This window comes from Bemisia tabaci, chromosome 5 (genome assembly GCF_918797505.1).
Source record: "Bemisia tabaci chromosome 5, PGI_BMITA_v3".
Taxonomy (NCBI): Eukaryota; Metazoa; Arthropoda; class Insecta; order Hemiptera; family Aleyrodidae; genus Bemisia; species Bemisia tabaci.
Genome location: NC_092797.1, coordinates 179,601 through 197,745, shown reverse-complemented (window position 1 = coordinate 197,745; position 18,145 = coordinate 179,601). Strand labels below are relative to the sequence as shown.

Genomic DNA, 18,145 nt, shown 5'->3' with positions numbered 1-18,145 from the left:
CCTTGGCTGGCCATGGAGGCCGAAACTAGTGCACTCAAACGAACGATATTCAGGGATAAGGATCAGGAATCCTGCGATGTCTGTCACACAAAAACAACAACGTCAACAAATAGATCAATTAAAAAGAAAATGAGATTGGTTTGTGAATAATTTCTTAATCTATTTTCATTTTAGACCGATGGAAATAACAATTTACTCTTGATAAACCACAATTAGGTAATATTTTCATTATTCTTGTTCACATTCGAGGTACTGCCATCTTGGTGCACTAGTTTCGGCCTCCATGAGCGAGAACCAATCAGAATTGGATTTTTTTTTAGGCCACTTTCAGCCCAATCCTGGCCCAACCAAAAGTGAGTTGTCGTAACTCTGGGTATAAAGGGACTCTAACCGATGCCTCCGCGAATTAAGTTAGGGCCCATGAAATGCAGCCAACCTATGAGTTTCAAATGTCCAGAGTGATTTACAAAGACAATTGTTACGAACCGTCGTTCATAAAGCATGTGATTGGCTTACTTTTTGCATAATTTTTCTTATTTTTGCGAAAGAACGCTCATTTATGTACATTCTTGGCCATCTTGGTTAGAATTGAAATCTGTAGGCTGGTAGTGAAATTTCGTGTGTTAGAAGTTGCTCAGAAGGGTGGCTGCACTTTTGGGCCCTAAGCTCTCCATCAAGCGATCTGTCCATACTCTCGCTATAAAGGTACTCTAGCCTCTAGTAACAATTAGAGTACCTGTATAGCGAGAGTATGGACAGATCGCTTCATGGAGGGCTTAGGGCCCAAAAGTGCAGCCACCCTTCTAACCAACTTCTGACGCACTAAATTTCACTGCCAGTCGGTAGATTCTAATTCTTACGAAAATGGCTAGGAAAGTACATAAATGAGCGTTCTTCCACAAAAATGAGTAATTTTATGCAAAAACTAAGTCAAATACGTGCTTTATAAACGATGGTTCGTAAGAATTGTATTAATAAATCGTTCTGGACAATTGAAATTCATAGGTTGGCTGCATTTCTGGGCCCTAACTTTATTCGCGGAGGCATCGGTGAAGGCCTGATGGATTTTCGGAGTTTCACATCTGTCTATACTCTCGCTATACAGGTACTCTAGTAACAATCTGATGAATCTGAAATGAATTCTTTCATGATCCAGAGAGTATAGAAGGTTAGAGGCCCGACTGGATAGAGAAGAATTGAAACAGAAGTTGGAGCCGTGAGCAAGCAGTTGCGTACGTTGGCGCGAGAGTACGCGGCGAGCGGAATCCCATACCACTGCGCTGATTGGCTAAGCGAGAGTTGCGGACGGACGATGTATAAAAAATTGCCTACGTGGAGGTGGTCCGGCGGCAACATACCCGCCGCTAGTCACTGGAAAACAATAGAAAATAGTAGTTGCGTACGTTGCCAGCGAGCGCGCTGCGAGCGCTTCTGTTTCTATTACCTAGCATTGATTCGGGCCTCTAACCTTCTATACTCCCTACTCCCTGTCATGATCTGGCAGTCTGGCTGGCTGAATCCTGAATCAGCTGTCGTAAGAATAAGTTTTGCTTGCGTATCGCTTGCTCGCACGACTGTGATCACTGATCAACTTGTGAGGTCAATTAAATTCGGTCCCATTCAGCTTACTTAAGTGTGTATAGGCATTTTCTACATTCGTTTTCCCCTAAGTACTTACGTACTTATATGCTCACGTCAAAAAGTCTGTGCGGCTAAATCGTGCATCGGGAGACACGGGTGTTTTTGTGGTTTTTGTGCTCTTAGTGCTACATATTGTTTCATCTAAGATGATCTCAAATCCAGGAATGAGAAGATTCTGTGCCACTTGCCTTACTGCTCTTGTTGCATTTGTTGGTATGTCACATACATTCTTTTCTTCTTCGCATTATCTACTTTATGCATCCCAAAGAGTCCTTAATTTTTCGACCCATCAAGTACCATTTGATCTGGTTTTTGCGTTTGGCCCAGATATTCCAGACCAAATTTTCATCAAAAACCAGAGTCTGTCATCGGTGTCAAACTCGCTCCTAATGTAAACAAACGAACGGAGACATAGTCCGGACATAAACAAAGCGGACCCAGAGCGGACTTCCTCGAGATGTTCCAGACTCAATTTCTCAGCGTTAGCGTTTCTTTACCTCGACTAAAGAACTTTCGTCCGCGTCTAACATTTATCCCTTTCGTAAAATCAAATATCAGTTACCCCGTTGATCTGTTCATGGTGATTTCAAGTGAAATTGCGGCGAGATACTCCAGACTCCTAATGTAAACAAAGCGGCCTGTACCTGGTCGAGATGTTCCGGACTCATTTCTTCATTTACGTTTCTTCATCTCGACCAAAGAAGTTTCTCGCGCATTCAAAGTAACATTTTCCGGTTCCATTGTTAGAGAAGAAACAAGTCATTTTGTTGTAAGTTAGGATAATATTTGTGTTGATTAAGTGGCTTGAGCATTGGACTACCTGGCTGCGCCTTGCATAGCTGCCTCTATATCAAGATGATTGGGAGAAAAGCTTACTGGTTGATGTGCGAATCTGAATCCTAAATCCCTAGGAACGGTAGTTGTGAAATCCAGACGGATGTACAATGCTAGGTACCTTGCTCCTCACTCACTTTCTTATGGATGTTCGCTGGTCTCTCCAAGGTTCTGGTTTTGCGATGCGTTGAAGCCAATGCTTTAAGTTTAGCTATAACAACCAGGCTTCGGAGATACTAATTAACAATCCTAGCAGTCACCAAATTCTCCAGCAAACCCGCATAGTTGTCTATTAACAGCTGAAGAAGCAATGGAAACCGTATTTACCTATGACAACAAGATTTTTTCCGTTGGAACTCTGATAGTAAGTATGAGGGGGAACTATCACCTTTAAGGCACGTTTCTCTATGAATTTTCTTGTTTTTTGGCATCAAACTAAGTAGAACTCGAGGAAAATGAGGCAAGACTTTACAAGTTACCATGTAATGTTCATCTGCTGAAAAAATAGAATAAAGTCTAAAATTCCTAATGAACATCACCAAGATGGTTCTGCCACCAGCAGTTCATTTTTTAAGGCACGGATCAAATACTGTGGTTATCTATTATTCTCACGGTGCCCATCAAATTATAGGTAAGAAACCTAGTCCTGTAATAATAATGGCATGGAATGACGGGCTCTAATTGGTGACTTGACCATCCCCAATAAGTTATCGACAGAATTTACTTCCTAAAAGATCCTTTGCGAATAAAGCCAAGTAAATATGCGGATAAAAGTCCCGTGTGATATGTGAAGTGTACTTATTCAAAGTAATTTCAAAGGGAAGGGATGAAATGTTCAAAAGGTAACGTCCAAATTTGCAAAGTTGTAGAGGCGCTAGGCACAAATTGGACAAGGTGCCGCTAAGTAATTATTAAATGAATTTTTTATTGTTATTAATTACGGAAAAGAGGAAAAGAGAATCAGGCCGAATGCCAAAATCCAAAATTCGAAAAGTGTAGGGGCCGAACCTTCTTTGAGATTTACGGGCGGCGAGCGGCAACCTGATTGGCTACGAAGATTGCCGAGCATGGCCGAAGGCCTACTCGCCGCTTGGTAGGTGTTGACGGCGGTTTGACAAACAGCAGTTTTTGGTGAAATGTGGTCCGGAATATCTGGGCCAATCTGTTCACTCATTTGATCTTGATATTGTCTCGACTGATAACCCATTATTTGCTTCTCAGAAAGCAGTGTTCTGGGATCCAACAGTTACAGGGTTTGAAAGTATTAGAAAACTTATCTAAGCTAGTGTTCTTGCTTCTGAAAGAGTCTGATGTTTTCATGTGGATAGTAGTGATGCGAAAACGCCTGCAAACCGAAAGTAAACAACTGTCAACTTCAAGGCGGATAAAGAATGGTGGTCGCATCTCGTACCCTCTTAACGGCATGATTGTAAACAAACCAAACTGCGGTGAGGAGGTTACAGACCATAGTGTACTCTATGTTACAGACCTATACCATGCTTATACGCGATGCACTCTGATGCTGCAGGGTATCGTAGTCACTTTTCGTTGTCAGTATTTCTGGCGTTGATTGCCCGAATTTAAAGTGAAATTTCTGTGGTATATTTTATATTGCTATTTTTATCAGTGAATAATTTAAAAACCGTGTTTAATGGAATTCGTGAGGTTTTTTTTTTTTAATATTTCTTATTTTTTCCATGGGTACCTAATTGTCAATGTAATTTTTCGGGGGATCCCCCGAACCCCCTCGCCTGAGCGCCTGAGGGGAGCCCTCCCTTCGTTTTATAAAAATCCCCGACCCCCTTCCGTTTTTCCAATTTTCACACTTGCCTCCCCAATTTCCAAAAGTAAAAATTTCTCCTGGAAGCATTAAAGAGAAGAATGATTGGACGTTATTTCCAAATTTGTAAGGAAAAACTACCGCATTACAGCTCTCAAAAATCCAAAATATACTAAGTCCAAAATGATAGGTCCATTTTCGTCAGAAAGTTGCCCTTGCACATGTGCGTTAAGGAACGAGCCCATCGGGTACATTTCTTTAAACGAAAATTTCAGCCAGAAATATTAAACATAAGTATGATTGTAACTTCCTTGCCTATTCTCAGTAAAAATTAACTTGGAATACGATCTGAAAGCGTTTCATCGGGAAGGAAAACTCATAATTCCGTTTGGCAACCTCGACTTTTTGCCGATAAATTCGCCTGAAACTCGGTGAAATAACGTCGAATTTGTTTGTCTCCCACCCAGATACCCTCAAACACCGAGTTTCAGGCGAATCTATCGGCAAAAAGTCGAGGTTGCCAAGTGTTGACCATTTTGAACTTTAATCGGCGGCCATTTTGAGAAATTAGGGTTTGTTTAAAAATCGAACGTCAAATTCGTTATTCTCGGGTCAAAATACCCCTAGAGTCCCTTTATACCCAGGGGGGTATAAAGGGACTCTAAATACCCCCAGATACCGAATTTCAGGTGAATCCATTGGCAAAAAAATCGAGTTTGTCAAATTTTCGGCCACTTTGAGCCTAAACCGACGGCCATTTTGAAAAATTAGGGTTTTTTTGAAAATCTAACGTCAAATTCGTTATTCTCGTGCCAAAATACCCACAATCGAGCAATATCGAGCAATTTAATTTTTTACTTGAAAACGGATGTACGGATTTTCGTGCAAATTTCAGTGGATTTTCTCTACAGTACAAAGCAAATCCCTTAACATTTTCAAAGGAATCCACACAAACATTCTCTCGTAAAAAATTAAATTGCCTAATTAAATTAGGCAATAGCTGATGTGGCTTGGTTCCTTTCTGTTAAACGCGGTCCAGATATGCTCTCTCTATGCTCGTCAAACGACTTTGAGGTACGTTAAAATGGGGGGGGGGGGGGGGGGGGGGCTAGAGGCTAGACTTGCTTCTTAGCAAAATCATACGGAAAGCTCGTTTTGAAGGACTGTAAAGGGGTACGTGCAAAACGGGCCATTTCACGCTCGTGTCGGATACCATTGAAACTTGCCCGATTCATTCATCTAACAATGCCCCATGTTTTCACAAAGTTTCAAGTCCCCAAAAAATTTTGGGGGGAAGTGGCGGGGGGTCAAAGTTGAAAATCCGCTAAATTTTCGCGAATTTTTTACTCGGAAACTACTGAATATTTCGAAACGCGGTTCTAACGAGCATTTTCAGTGTGAAAAGAGCTTTCAGAAAATGTATAATATCATAGGGTTTTGTCGACTTAAACTCGAGTTATCGCCTCCGAAGCGCCGGAACGCTATAAAAATGACCCGCTTTTTTGTCACGTTCGGGCCGATCCCCAAAATATTCCATTTTCAATTTCTTTGAAAAACTGATATGTTGTTCCTGACTCTCTATGGCACCTTTATGTCTTTACCGTATCCTGGGGAAATGTTTTGTTCGCGAGTTATAAGCGCGGAAAGAAGCGGAAGTCGGGAAAATCGGCTATTTTGAACTGCGCGCGTCGCGACGGGTTCAGGAGACACGTGCCCACCATGCTCAGGTCGGCGAATCACAGTGCTTCGCCGACCTGCGCATGTGGGGGCGTTCTCCTTCTAACCCATGCGCCGCGCGCAGTTCAAAATAGCCGATTTTCCCGACTTCCGCTTCTTTCCGCGCTTAACTCGCGAACAAAACATTTCCCCAGGATACGGTAAAGACATAAAGGTGCCATAGAGAGTCAGGAATAACATATCAGTTTTTCAAAGAAATTGAAAATGGAATATTTTAGGGATCGGCCCGAACGTGACAAAAAAGCGGGTCATTTTTTAGCGTTCCGGCGCTTCGGAGGCGATAACTCGAGTTTAAGTCGACAAAACCCTATGATATTATACATTTTCTGAAAGCTCTTTTCACACTGAAAATGCTCGTTAGAACCGCGTTTCGAAATATTCAGTAGTTTCCGAGTAAAAAATTCGCGAAAATTTAGCGGATTTTCAACTTTGACCCCCCGCCACTTCCCCCCAAAATTTTTTGGGGACTTGAAACTTTGTGAAAACATGGGGCATTGTTAGATGAATGAATCGGGCAAGTTTCAATGGTATCCGACACGAGCGTGAAATGGCCCGTTTTGCACGTACCTCGTACCCCTTTAGAAAAAAGGCCTTTAATTCTGTAAAAGTGGACATCAAGCACACCACCTGGGTCATTAATTTAAGTTCCTAAGAGATCTTTGGACTAATCTCATAATTGAAGAGGGGCCAATAGCAAATGGTCAATTCTCCGACCAATGAGTCGGAGCACTCCTGGGTATTAGCAGCAAACACTTTGAGTCAGGTGAAACTTAGGATTTCAAATGTATCATGTCCAAAATTACTCCGTCTACATAATGCAAAATTACACGACTACTTAGGTAAGTTAGTTTGTGCCGCCGGTCGCTCAGTGGGCCTCTCAAGTAGCGCCACGGAGAAAAGCGAATTTTTGGAAGTATCTGTAATTTTTCAACTCAGCCACCCCCAAGAGTCCCTAAAAGTGTATTTTCCACGGTTTGAACATTTAATCTGATTTAGTTACACCCAAATCCGGCTTTGAAACCATATTTTAGCGCGCGAAAATCGGTCGGCGTGCGTTAAGCGTAAACTTCAATCGTCCTTAACTCTCAAGCCCCTCGGTTCCCCAGCTTAATGGACCACTCGTTGGATGCGGAAAAAGACAAACAATTTAAGAAACTGGTTTTGGTTTAAATAAAAAATTGAGTAGGTACTTTGTAAATTCTTTGTTTAAAAGAAATTGTCTCGACTCAAAAACTGAAAATAGGCACTTATGTTACCTTGAAAATTTGATTTCGGGATTTTGACCTTAACAATCTTAAAGTATACAACTTCAGATGATTTTTCGTTCAAACCAGACCTCGATATCTTTCTTCGTTCGATAGGTATCGAGGTACATAGGTTTTGACTTCCATCCCTCATAGCGCCCCCCAAAATTTGTTAAGGGTCTGAAAATTTGAGAAAAGAAGCGCTCAACTATGAGTAATCAATAGACAAAGGTTGATTCAATTCAAGGGGGGGGGGGGGAAAGCCGTTTTTGCATCAAGCTCTTTGTTCCATCCGATCCAAAAACGATGCATGCCACGTATGTTTTCTCCCTGATAATATGAAGACCTGCGACCGTTTGACTTTTTTTTGGGAAATTTGAAGAAAATAGCAAAATATAGTGCAAAAGACGTTGGCAAAAAAGCAGCGTTGTGCCTCACTCCTGTTCGACCGGGCTTCTGAAATACAAATTTCAAGTTTCAGCACTTGTATAAAGTTTTCAGACACATATAATTTAGACAGCTTTAATTTTCTCAAGAGAAACCAAAAAATATCCAAAAATGCGCAAGGCTCCAAAAATCTCGCACAAGGCAGTTGTCTTGAAATTTATTAACATATAAGAATTTTTATATTATTACCATTTAAGAGGTAAAATAAATACATTTTGAGAGTTCAAATAAAATCATGTTTTAAATATCTAGTTATTTAACAAAATAATTTAATTAAATGTCGTTTCATTATTTCATAATTTAAATTACAAATCTAAACAATATAAAACTTTAAAAGTTAAGTGCTAAAGTAAGATACATTAAAATACCAATGATATCGTCTAACTGATGAGAGAGGCACGCACTACGCACCCGCATATTCGAGCTTTCTTCTTGTGAAACTATGGCGCTTTCAAAGGCATCTTTGTAGAAAGATTGAAACGTACATCTGCTCGGCAATTACTACCTTATAATTGGAGGAAGCAAACTTCTTTATAAAAAAAAAAGCAAAATACAAAAACAAGTTCTACGCGTTTTATTCTTTAATTTACGGGAAGTTCAATTGACTCTACGTGATAGTGCTCACTTTGTGACTCAGGAAGTTATCATTTGATATTTTAATTAAATACACTGCTACTTATCAGCGGGCATCAGAAATTTTCAAGCTAGGACATGTTTTAGCTGTTTACCTTTATTGCAGTTTTTGCTGTTTCGGACATTTTTTGGTTTCTCTCAAAAAAATTAAATCTGTATAAACGATATGTGTCTGAAAACTTTTTACAAGTGCTGAAACTTGAAAGTCGTATTTTAGAGGCCCAGTTAAACACAAGTCAGGCACAACGCTGCTGTTTTGCCAACGTTGGGAAGTTTTATAATATTCGTCTTGTGTACTATTTTTTGCTATTTTCTTTACTTCCCCCAAAAAAGGCACACGGCCGCAGGTCTTCATATTATCAGAGAGTGAAAATACGTGGAATTCATCGTTTTTGGATCGGATGGAACAAATTTAGGGAGCATCGCGGTCATTTTTCGAAGTGGCCTAGAGTGGATCACACTAAGCGCATGACTTCGTTGCGCACCGGCGCACGGTGGATCGAGTCAATGGGAGAGGTCGGTCATGGAGCGTTGCGCTTCCAATGTTACGAGGATAACGAATATTCCTGGTCATTTGATCGATTATGTACCACATATCTCATGTAATTTTTCGCGTAGAATTCATTTTTGATGTTATTTTTGGTGAACAACGTACCTGAAGACCCGTATTTGTGCATTTTGTCGGGAAAACTATACAGGTGCAAAGTTTAGGCGTCTGTGTTTTACTTCGTAGGACGGAGTTTTTAATTTTTCATGATGGAAGAGGATAAATTATGAATAAAATTATGAAAACTTACTAATAAGTGTCACAAATACGCAAAAATACCTCCCCAGTTATGAGCTGCTGCATCAGATAAATCATTCCCTTCACTGCAAAGTTAATTTCGAAACTTTGTCATAAGATATCATTCTTATGCATAAAGATCGGTGAGAAAACAAATGAAATACATTTATGAATTCTTTGAAAATATTCAAGATCACTTTTACTTTAAATTCATATTTACATTCAGATGACGGAACAGGGACTTAGAGTAGGAAAAACACTAGATGGCTAGAAAAAAAAAGAAAAGAAAAAAAAATTTAAACATGTAACAGTCATCTGTCATCTGCTTCTCCTTATTCTTCTTCTTCATATTCAGTTCCCCATCACTCTCATCCTCGTCTTCCGCTCTCAAACCGCATCAAACTTAAAAAACAAGCAACGCAAAAAACCGCAAAAATTCCAAAATTTCCCGGACTTGTAACGTTAAAACGTACTCGCAGTGTAATTAGTTTCGCACTAACTGCACTTTGTTTACATCGAAATAGGTGAAAAATTAAAAAATATGTACGTATTTGAAAGAAGCATCAGTTATCAGAGTTCACCAGTGACCGGTCGCGCGCGATCGCGGAGGCCAACAGATAAAATGGCATCATAGTCAGGGGCCAGGCAAGTAAAGGGGGGGGGGGGGTTACTTGCTAAAAGTTTCCTCAAGCTAGCTATCTACGCATACGTCCCAAAAAAGCTTTCTATAAGGAATATAAAGGGATGTCCGAGTGAAAATATGCCCGATTTTTTTTTTAGTTCTCCTATAGATATGTAGTTTAGGAAATAATGAAAATACGAAAAACGGGCCAAAGAGCACGTCTTGATGGTGAAACTTGTTTTTCAGTTTCTGATGAACAGGAATCATACCTACCTGGGTCATTTAGCAGTTACGAGAGTTCACTGGTCGCTTGATTTTCGAGATAAAGCTCGCGCGCAATCTCGGAATGCAACAGAAAAAGTGATGTCACGGCCAAAGTGGCGCAAAGTGGCACCCAAATTTTGCGGGATCGTATTCTCAGGACTCCTACGAACATGCCTATACAAATTTTTCTGGCGGATGGTGGAGGATGGGTAGTTAAAAGTTTACCTTAACTTTTTTTTTCTGCATTTTGATATAAGCACATTAGTGCAAACATAATCATTGAAAAAATGGGCCGAATACAAAAAATTACTAGTGCAATGTGTTCTCCAGACTCTGGAAAATAAGAATATGTCAATGAAACTAGCATTAATTTAAACAGAAGCAAGCTAAGTGCCGCGGCAGCTCACCGGTCGCTTGATTTTCGAGATAAGGCTCGCGCACAATCTCGGAACGCAACAGAAAAAGTGACGTCACGGCCAAAGTGGCGCAAAGTGGCACCCAAATTTTGCGGGATCGTATTCTCAGGACTCCTACGAACATGCCTATACAAATTTTTCTGGCGGATGGTGGCGGATGGGTAGTTAAAAGTTTACCTAAACTTTTTTTTTTCGCTTTTAGAGATGAGCACATTAGCGCAAACATAATCATTGAAAAAATGGGCCGAATACAAAAAATTACTAGTGCAATGTGTTCTCCAGACTCTGAAGAACAAGAATATGTCAATGAAATTAGCATTAATTTAAACAGAAGCAAGTTAAATGGAATAGAAAGACTCGGACGATTTTTCGCTAAAATAAAAAGTTACGCAAAGCCCCTCTTTGATGCCTTCGGTCACAAAAATGAACATGTTTCGTTCCAAATCAATGTCAGATCCTTAAAATATAACTCTTGAGGAACACTTTTGACCCTTAAAAAATGCGATTCGCCCGAATCGCCCATGACCGACCTGTACCATTGACTCGATCCACCGTGCGGCGCGGCGCCAATGAATCGGCTTCGTTGTGACCCCCTACCCGCCTCCCCATAGGTCAAATGTGTGATGCTCTCATTCACAATAGGCCTCTAGGTACCCCTTTCGGTTGAGGTCAAGTTGTTTTCATTCACGGTGCATTTTAAAAGCGAAAAACGAAATAGCGCGGATCGGCTTATTTTCGCCCCATTTGAGTCAATGTAATTTTTTTGAGATTTTCAGCCTCACAGCGGCACGTCGCGTCGTAATATTGTCGGAGAGATAAAATATTTGGATGGCAAGGAACAAATCTAGGGGGTAACGCGGTCCACTCTCCAAAGTTGCCCAGTTTGGACCACCCTCCTCACAGGCCTTTTCACCGAAAAAGTCTTCAAGTGTGCCGTTCGTTAAATTATTATGGAAAATGCTCGACAAACCTGATTTTTTAATATATAATCACAACCTAACGCGCATGCTGATTTACATCATAATAATCTGGCGTCTCGCAGGCATCCCAGGGAACAGGTTTTTCTTTTGAAAATGTACGGTCAGTTGAAAATAATGCTCGTTAATCGATTAAACAGTCAAATAATCTACGAATTTGAATTCGATTTCATCATATTTGTTTACTGAATTTTCGAATATCGAACAAATGGATTAATCGAAGTAATTTGGGAAAATCTTTCTCCGACAAGAATTAGAATCACTGTTGCACCTATACCCTGGTTTCCAAGAACAGGCATTTGTCCCGGAGAATGAGAAAAAGGTAGGCATGACGCAAGTGCGTGTGCTTCTGGTAATAAACGTTAAAGGATGAGTTGGAGATTAAGCTGTTCGGAGTGAAAGAGAAAGTGAGGAATAGGAGCGGAGCGAAGGAGGCTACCACGGCGGGGAGTCACTTGTGACGCAACGACCGCTATCAGAGCGATAAGGGACACGACGACATTGTTGACGTGCTCATCGCATACCAAGCTCCGCTCAAAAAAACCCGACACTTCATTTTTCATTACATTTTTTCTTGCCCGTTTTCATTCCATTTTCCAAGATTCACGTATTTCTCAGCCCCCCCCCCCCCCCCCCTCCTCTCCTTCACATTCTCTGTAATAGCAAACTGAGTTTGTCCAGTGGGCATTGATCCGAGCTTCTGGACGTAAAAACTCGTGTTCGAATCCGACAGGTTAGGTTAGATTGGCGCCATGGGTAAAATCCGCCTGAATGTTCCTCATGACACCTCATTAATCGAAATCGTGGCCGAAGTTGCCGCATAAATATTTGCGGTCAGCTAGTTTTGAAAACAGTGGAACCTGAACGGAATCAACTGTTTTATCATACTTAGGCTCTATAATCTCTTTGACCCTCTAAACAGGATTCAATTTAGGTAAAGGAAAGCTATGAAAAAGTGTTATCAGGTAAAGAAAACCCGACCGCAGGGTGCCTAAAGAGATCCGGTTCTCATAGGAAGTTGTCAAAGAGGGAAAATAATTTTGGGCCCCTGAAAAACCTGATGGTCATCAGTACTGATCAAGCTGGCAAAATTGTCTCCTAAAATTGGTAAGATTTAACCACTGGCAAAGACCATCATCAAATTTATAATTTCCCTCCACAGGCACTTGAGTAGGGATAAACTCGTGTGCACCGGTGGTTTCATTACGTAACTACTTCTTTTTCACAGATCCTAGAGCTTGTGCTTTCAATGTTATGAAAAAGTTTTGATCCGTCATCCTGAAAGTTTCAAGTCTTGTGATTATTTGACTTTGCGATGGGCATTAATTAATTTAATTACTTCATAGAAATAATCCATTCAATCATTCCAAATTATTTTTCATTTTCTTTTTTGGACCTGTAAAGTTGATATGCACAAAGATGTGTGTGAAAAACGGCCAAAAATGCCTCAAGGCATTCTCTAATTTTGAACACTTGGGGTGATACAGTATCTTTCGAGACGCCCAAAACCGGTCGCCGTTTTGCGTAGAAGCGCCGGGTTGGGACGTTGCCATTTTTTAAAGTGGAAACCTTTAAAAATTCATATCTCCGCCGCATCTCAACCGATTTCAATGAACTTTTTTTTTTTAAATGTTCCTTTTAAATAGAGCTTTCTAGTAATGTATCGTTTTCTGGGGTTTACTTGGCTTCAAGTGGCACTTACGCGGTTTTAGCAGTTTTTGATAGACACAAAAATTTAGTTTTTATTTTACCACGATCGTGGAATCGACGGAATCTAAACTAAAACCAGTTTAAACAAAAGTTCAGATTCTCACCTTTCTAACGAGCACAAGATCATCCGGGGGAAACGTTTAGTTCTCGAGATATGACCGCTCAAAGTTGGTCACATGCGCTTTTGCGCAATGTGAATGCGTCTTATCACCGAGTCATTTGCGAACTAGGGGTCCCTTATGTTCAGTTTACGTTGAAATAATTACACAGAGCAGTAAGTTGTACAACACGAGCCGTGTTTTCACCTTCGGCTGCTTATGTGCGACGTTGCCATTTTTTGAAGTGAAAACTCTTAAAAATGCATTACTCCGCTGCATTTCAACCGATTTCAATGATCTTTGTTTTAAAATGTTCCTCTGAAATAGAGCTATCTAATGGCAATTAGGTTTCTGGATTTTATTTACCTTAGCGAGGCGCTGAAGTCGTTTATACAGGATGTCCCAAAAGTCCGTACCCCCCCCCCCCCCCTCGTAACTTTTGGGCGGTTAGAGATAGAAAAACGAAACTTTGGAAATGTTTCTATCTTAAAGGGGACCATCTCCCACGGGGGGTCAAAATTTTTGTCCCCCCCCCCCCTCAGGGGGGCTCGAGGGCCCCCAAATTTTTTTTTCAAATGGTTACCCGTATCTTGTGATACCTCATTCGAAAGAGCATAAAAAACTAAGAATTTTGGTGCAAACCGCAAATCAATATCTTAATTTCTGACCGAGTTATGATAGGTCAAAAGTCAAATTTGACCTATTTTCAAAAAATCATATCTCCAGTTCAAATTATCGTAAAGAAAAGAATAAAACGGGAAAATATACCAAATTGTAAGCACTTTCAAGTAAAAATTACAGAAATTACTTCAAACTAATTTTAAGGGGGGTTTCGGACCTCCAAATACGTCATTTTAAAGGTCACACGATATTCTCGCGAAATGAGTCAATTTCCCCTTACTTTTTCTTAACATTATCTTAGTAAGTTCAAAATCAGTTTAACATTGCGTTTTCAAGTCCCCAAATTTCGAACAAAGTTGTTTTAAAAAAATGAAATTTAAATGGTTGAATTAAAGCACCTTAAATTTCGTTTTTGAACTTCGCCCAAAATTTGAGGACTTGAAAACGCAAAGTTAAACTGATTTTGAACTTACTAAGATAATGTTAAGGAAAAGTAAGGGGCAATTGACTCATTTCGCGAGAATATCGTATGACCTTTAAAATGACGTATTTGGGGGTCCGAAACCCCCCTTAAAATTAGTTTGAAGTAATTTCTGTAATTTTTCCTTGAAAGTGCTTACAATTTGGTAAATTTTCCCGTTTTATTTTTTTCTTTACGATAATTTGAACTGAAGATATGATTTTTTGAAAATAGGTCAAATTTGACTTTTGACCTATCATAACTCGGTCAAAAATTAAGATATTGATTTGCGGTTTGCACCAAAATTCTTAGTTTTTTATGCTCTTTCGAATGAGGTATCACAAGATACGGGTTACCATTTGAAAAAAAAATTTGGGGGCCCGCGAGCTCCTCCTGAGGGGGGGGGGACAAAAATTTTGACCCCCCGTGGGAGATGGTCCCCTTTAAGATAGAAACATTCCCAAAGTTTCGTTTTTCTATCTCTAACCGCCCAAAAGTTACGAGGGGGGGGGGGGGGTACGGACTTTTGGGACATCCTGTATAAACGACTTCAGCGCCTCGCTAAGGTAAATAAAATCCAGAAACCTAATTGCCATTAGATAGCTCTATTTTAGAGGACACTTCAAAAAATGGCAACGTCGCACATCAGCAGCCGAAGGTGAAAAAACGGCTCGTGTTGGACACCTTACTGCTCTGTGTAATTATTTCAACGTGAATTGAACATAGGGGCCCCCTAGTTTGCGAATGATTCAGTGATAAGACGCATTCACATTGCGCAAAAGCGCATGTGACCAACTTTGAGCGGTCATATCTCGGAAACTAAACGTTTCCCCGGAATGATCTTGTGCTCGTTAGAAAGGTGAGAACCTGAACTCTCACATAGACTGGTTTTTTATTTAGATTTCGTTGATTCCACCATCGTTGTGAAATAGAAACAAAATTTTTGTGTCTATCAAAAACCGCTAAAACCGCGCAGTAGTTCAAATGACCGAAAATTGGCATCTCGGCTATTTGCACATGGTTTTGTTTGAAACTTGGTATATGGGGGTATTTTCGCACGAGAAAAACGAATTTGACGTTAGATTTTTAAAAAAACCCTAATTTTTCAAAATGGCGGCCGGTTAAAGTCCATAATAACCGAAAATTGACAAACTTGATTTTTTGCGATGGATTCGCCTGAAAATTGATATCTGGGGGTATTTTTGGCACGAGAAAAACGATTTTGACGTTATAACTCAAGTTTGTCACTTTTCGGCCATTTTCGACCTTAACCGGCAGCCATTTTGTGAAATTAGGATTTTTTTTTTAAAAATCTAACGTCAAAACCGTTTTCCTCGTGCAAAAATACCCCCTAGATACCACGTTTCAAACAAATCCATGTGAAAATAGCCGAGATGCCAATTTTCGGTCATTTGAACTTTAACCGGCCGCCATTTTGAAACGGCTTAAGGTAATGACTTCGGGTTAGCGCGAAAAAATTGTTTTTTTTTTATGTTTTTTCGAACGAGGTATCACAAAAGGGGTCTTCCCATCTAAAAAAAAAAAAGTTGGGGTCCGTTACCCTTTCAAAGGGGGCCCTCGAAAATTTTAAGGGGCAAAAAGTAGCTCCTTTTGACCTAAGAACATCCTCCAAGTTTCAAATCTCTATCTCAATGAGGTAAAAAGTTAGATGGGGGAGGGGACTTCTCTAACACCCTGTATGTAAAGGTCAATATGCTATAGTCATTTTGGGTGCATTTATTTTTCATGAAACAATAATAAGTAATTTCAATCCCGAAAAACCATCAATATTCCGTATAAAATCGAAAAACTCAAGTAATGCCTACTCCCTGGCGTGGAAATTAGACTCTACGTGTGAAAATGCTTATGTATCGGTATGCTGAACAGAACCCATGTGTCGCCACACTTGGTCAGCGGCAACATCAATTCAACATAAAAATGGCTAAAATTAGATCGGATTTTAGCCGCTTTGCCCGCCTCTCCTGGTTATTTACAAACCGTTCCTATACTCATCTCAAAATTTTTCTCATAGCTTTGAGTTATTATCAGCTTCCATTTAAATCCTGGTTCGACGACCGAATCGGCTGCCCAAAAAGCAAGCCATTTTTGAAGGGTTCTTTGAAAAATTCGTGATATTATCGGCTCTCAGGAAATCACCTCATGGCTAAAACTGGTGGTATAAATGTTCGAGGGCTTAAAATAATCGTATTTAAGAAACTAAGGCATTAAGCTATGGAGTCAATTTCTTTTTAAAAATATTACGGGATTTACTACCGGTGATTAAGCTATTATAGCCCCAGCATACTTTTAAAGCGCCTTTACGTTCCAGAATCTCGACGGATTTTTTTTCTCTCTCTTTTTTTTTGGCTTAAATGACTCAAGGTACACTGTAGTTAAAAATGTAAAGAATTTTCGATTTGGACATATAAAACATGTTAAACTCGTTGAGGCACACTGTGTATTGTATGGAGTACTGCTGCTATTCGACCCTTGTCTTCAGGTCAAAATTCTTACAAGGAAGCCCCTTGCAAGAGGCGAATTTTTTGTAATTTCTTTCCAATTTTTTCTCCGCTATATAATTGAATTACTTGTCAAATTCTGAGGTCAATTATATTTAATTGTAATTTATACACTTCTTTTTTCCTTCATTTTATTTTTCGTATGGAGATGGAGAAGTTTCGTTGATTTCTTCGGATTTCGAATACTGAACTCCTCTTCTATTCGGCCGATTTTTATGAATGAGACCTCTTCTAATTCGTGTTTTAACGGAGAGTAAGGGTAAAATTGCTAAAAACACGCGAAACAATTTTTTGGAAAATTGGACGAATCCTAGCGTGACGGTGAAATGGTTAATCAAGCGTAAGTAATAAAGGTCCCGCCGGCCGCCTCGCCCGGAGCTATTGTCTCTTGCACGAAGCCGACGCTGGGGTCAGGCGCGCGGGGAAGAGAGGGGTAGGTAGATTTCCATATATGCGCAAGTAGCTTCCTGTATGAGCCACGTTTAGCAAATGGCTTAATGAGTCTCGAGGCTCATCACAGATTGCACTTACGGCTGCCCTGGCTGGCCCTGCCTATCAGAGCAGTGGTACCAAATTTTGAAAAATATAACAGGGGTGTGGAGATCTGTCAAAGCAACATTTGAACAAAACGGAGGAGTGAAATTCTCATTCGAAGAGTGCCGAACTGCTCAGCCATCCTCGAATCAGTTCGTTTGCTTCCGCTTATATATGCATATTTTATATTAGCGCGGAGCATTCTTAGGCTTTTTTAAAAAAAATCAAGTAACGTAGACTCTTGGTATTCATTGCACATAAACTAGAAAGCCCCGGAATGAGAAAGAAATTTAAATCATAATTACTGACGGATAAGTAAACTTTTTACACGCTTTGGAAAATCTCAGAAGTTCGCGGTAGTCACTTTCCGGTAAGGAACTAAGGGACTCGGTTATCGTATCGAGTGGGGGGTCGAAACGATTATTAGGTGAGGATCCGGGTCGGGTCGCTCGGGAGGAACAAGAAAAACTGCCACGGTCTCGGGACAGAGGTCCGGTGTGCGGGGAGGAGAAGGGTAAGTGGATTTCTGTAAAAGCAAATTGATTTCTGTATGTGTTATGGTTAGCACATGGTCTAATGAGTTTGAGGCTCATCACAGAATCACTTACGGCTGTCCTGGCTGGCCCTGGCTATCAGAGCAGTGGTACCAAATTTTAAAAAGCATAACAGGGGTTTGGAGACTGGTCAATGCAATGTTTTAACAAACCGGAGGAGTAAAATTCTCATTCGAAGAGTGCTGAACTGCTCAGCAATCCTCGAATCAGTACGTTTGCTTCTGTTTATATATGCATATTTTAAATTAACGCTTGGCATTCTTGGGTTTT

The 18,145-nt window shown here is 40.2% G+C and overlaps 1 protein-coding gene across 1 annotated transcript in view; it reads left to right on the top strand.

Annotated features, from left to right (window-relative positions):
- Positions 1–1,498: 1,498 nt before the first annotated feature.
- The window catches only part of LOC109038682 (27 kDa hemolymph protein), an 89,782-nt gene continuing 73,135 nt past the window's right edge, over positions 1,499–18,145 (top strand). The window contains exon 1 of the mRNA XM_019053834.2: positions 1,499–1,854. Coding sequence (XP_018909379.1) covers positions 1,788–1,854 — 67 coding nt within the window. The 5' untranslated portion in view covers positions 1,499–1,787. The remainder of the gene's footprint in view (positions 1,855–18,145) is intronic.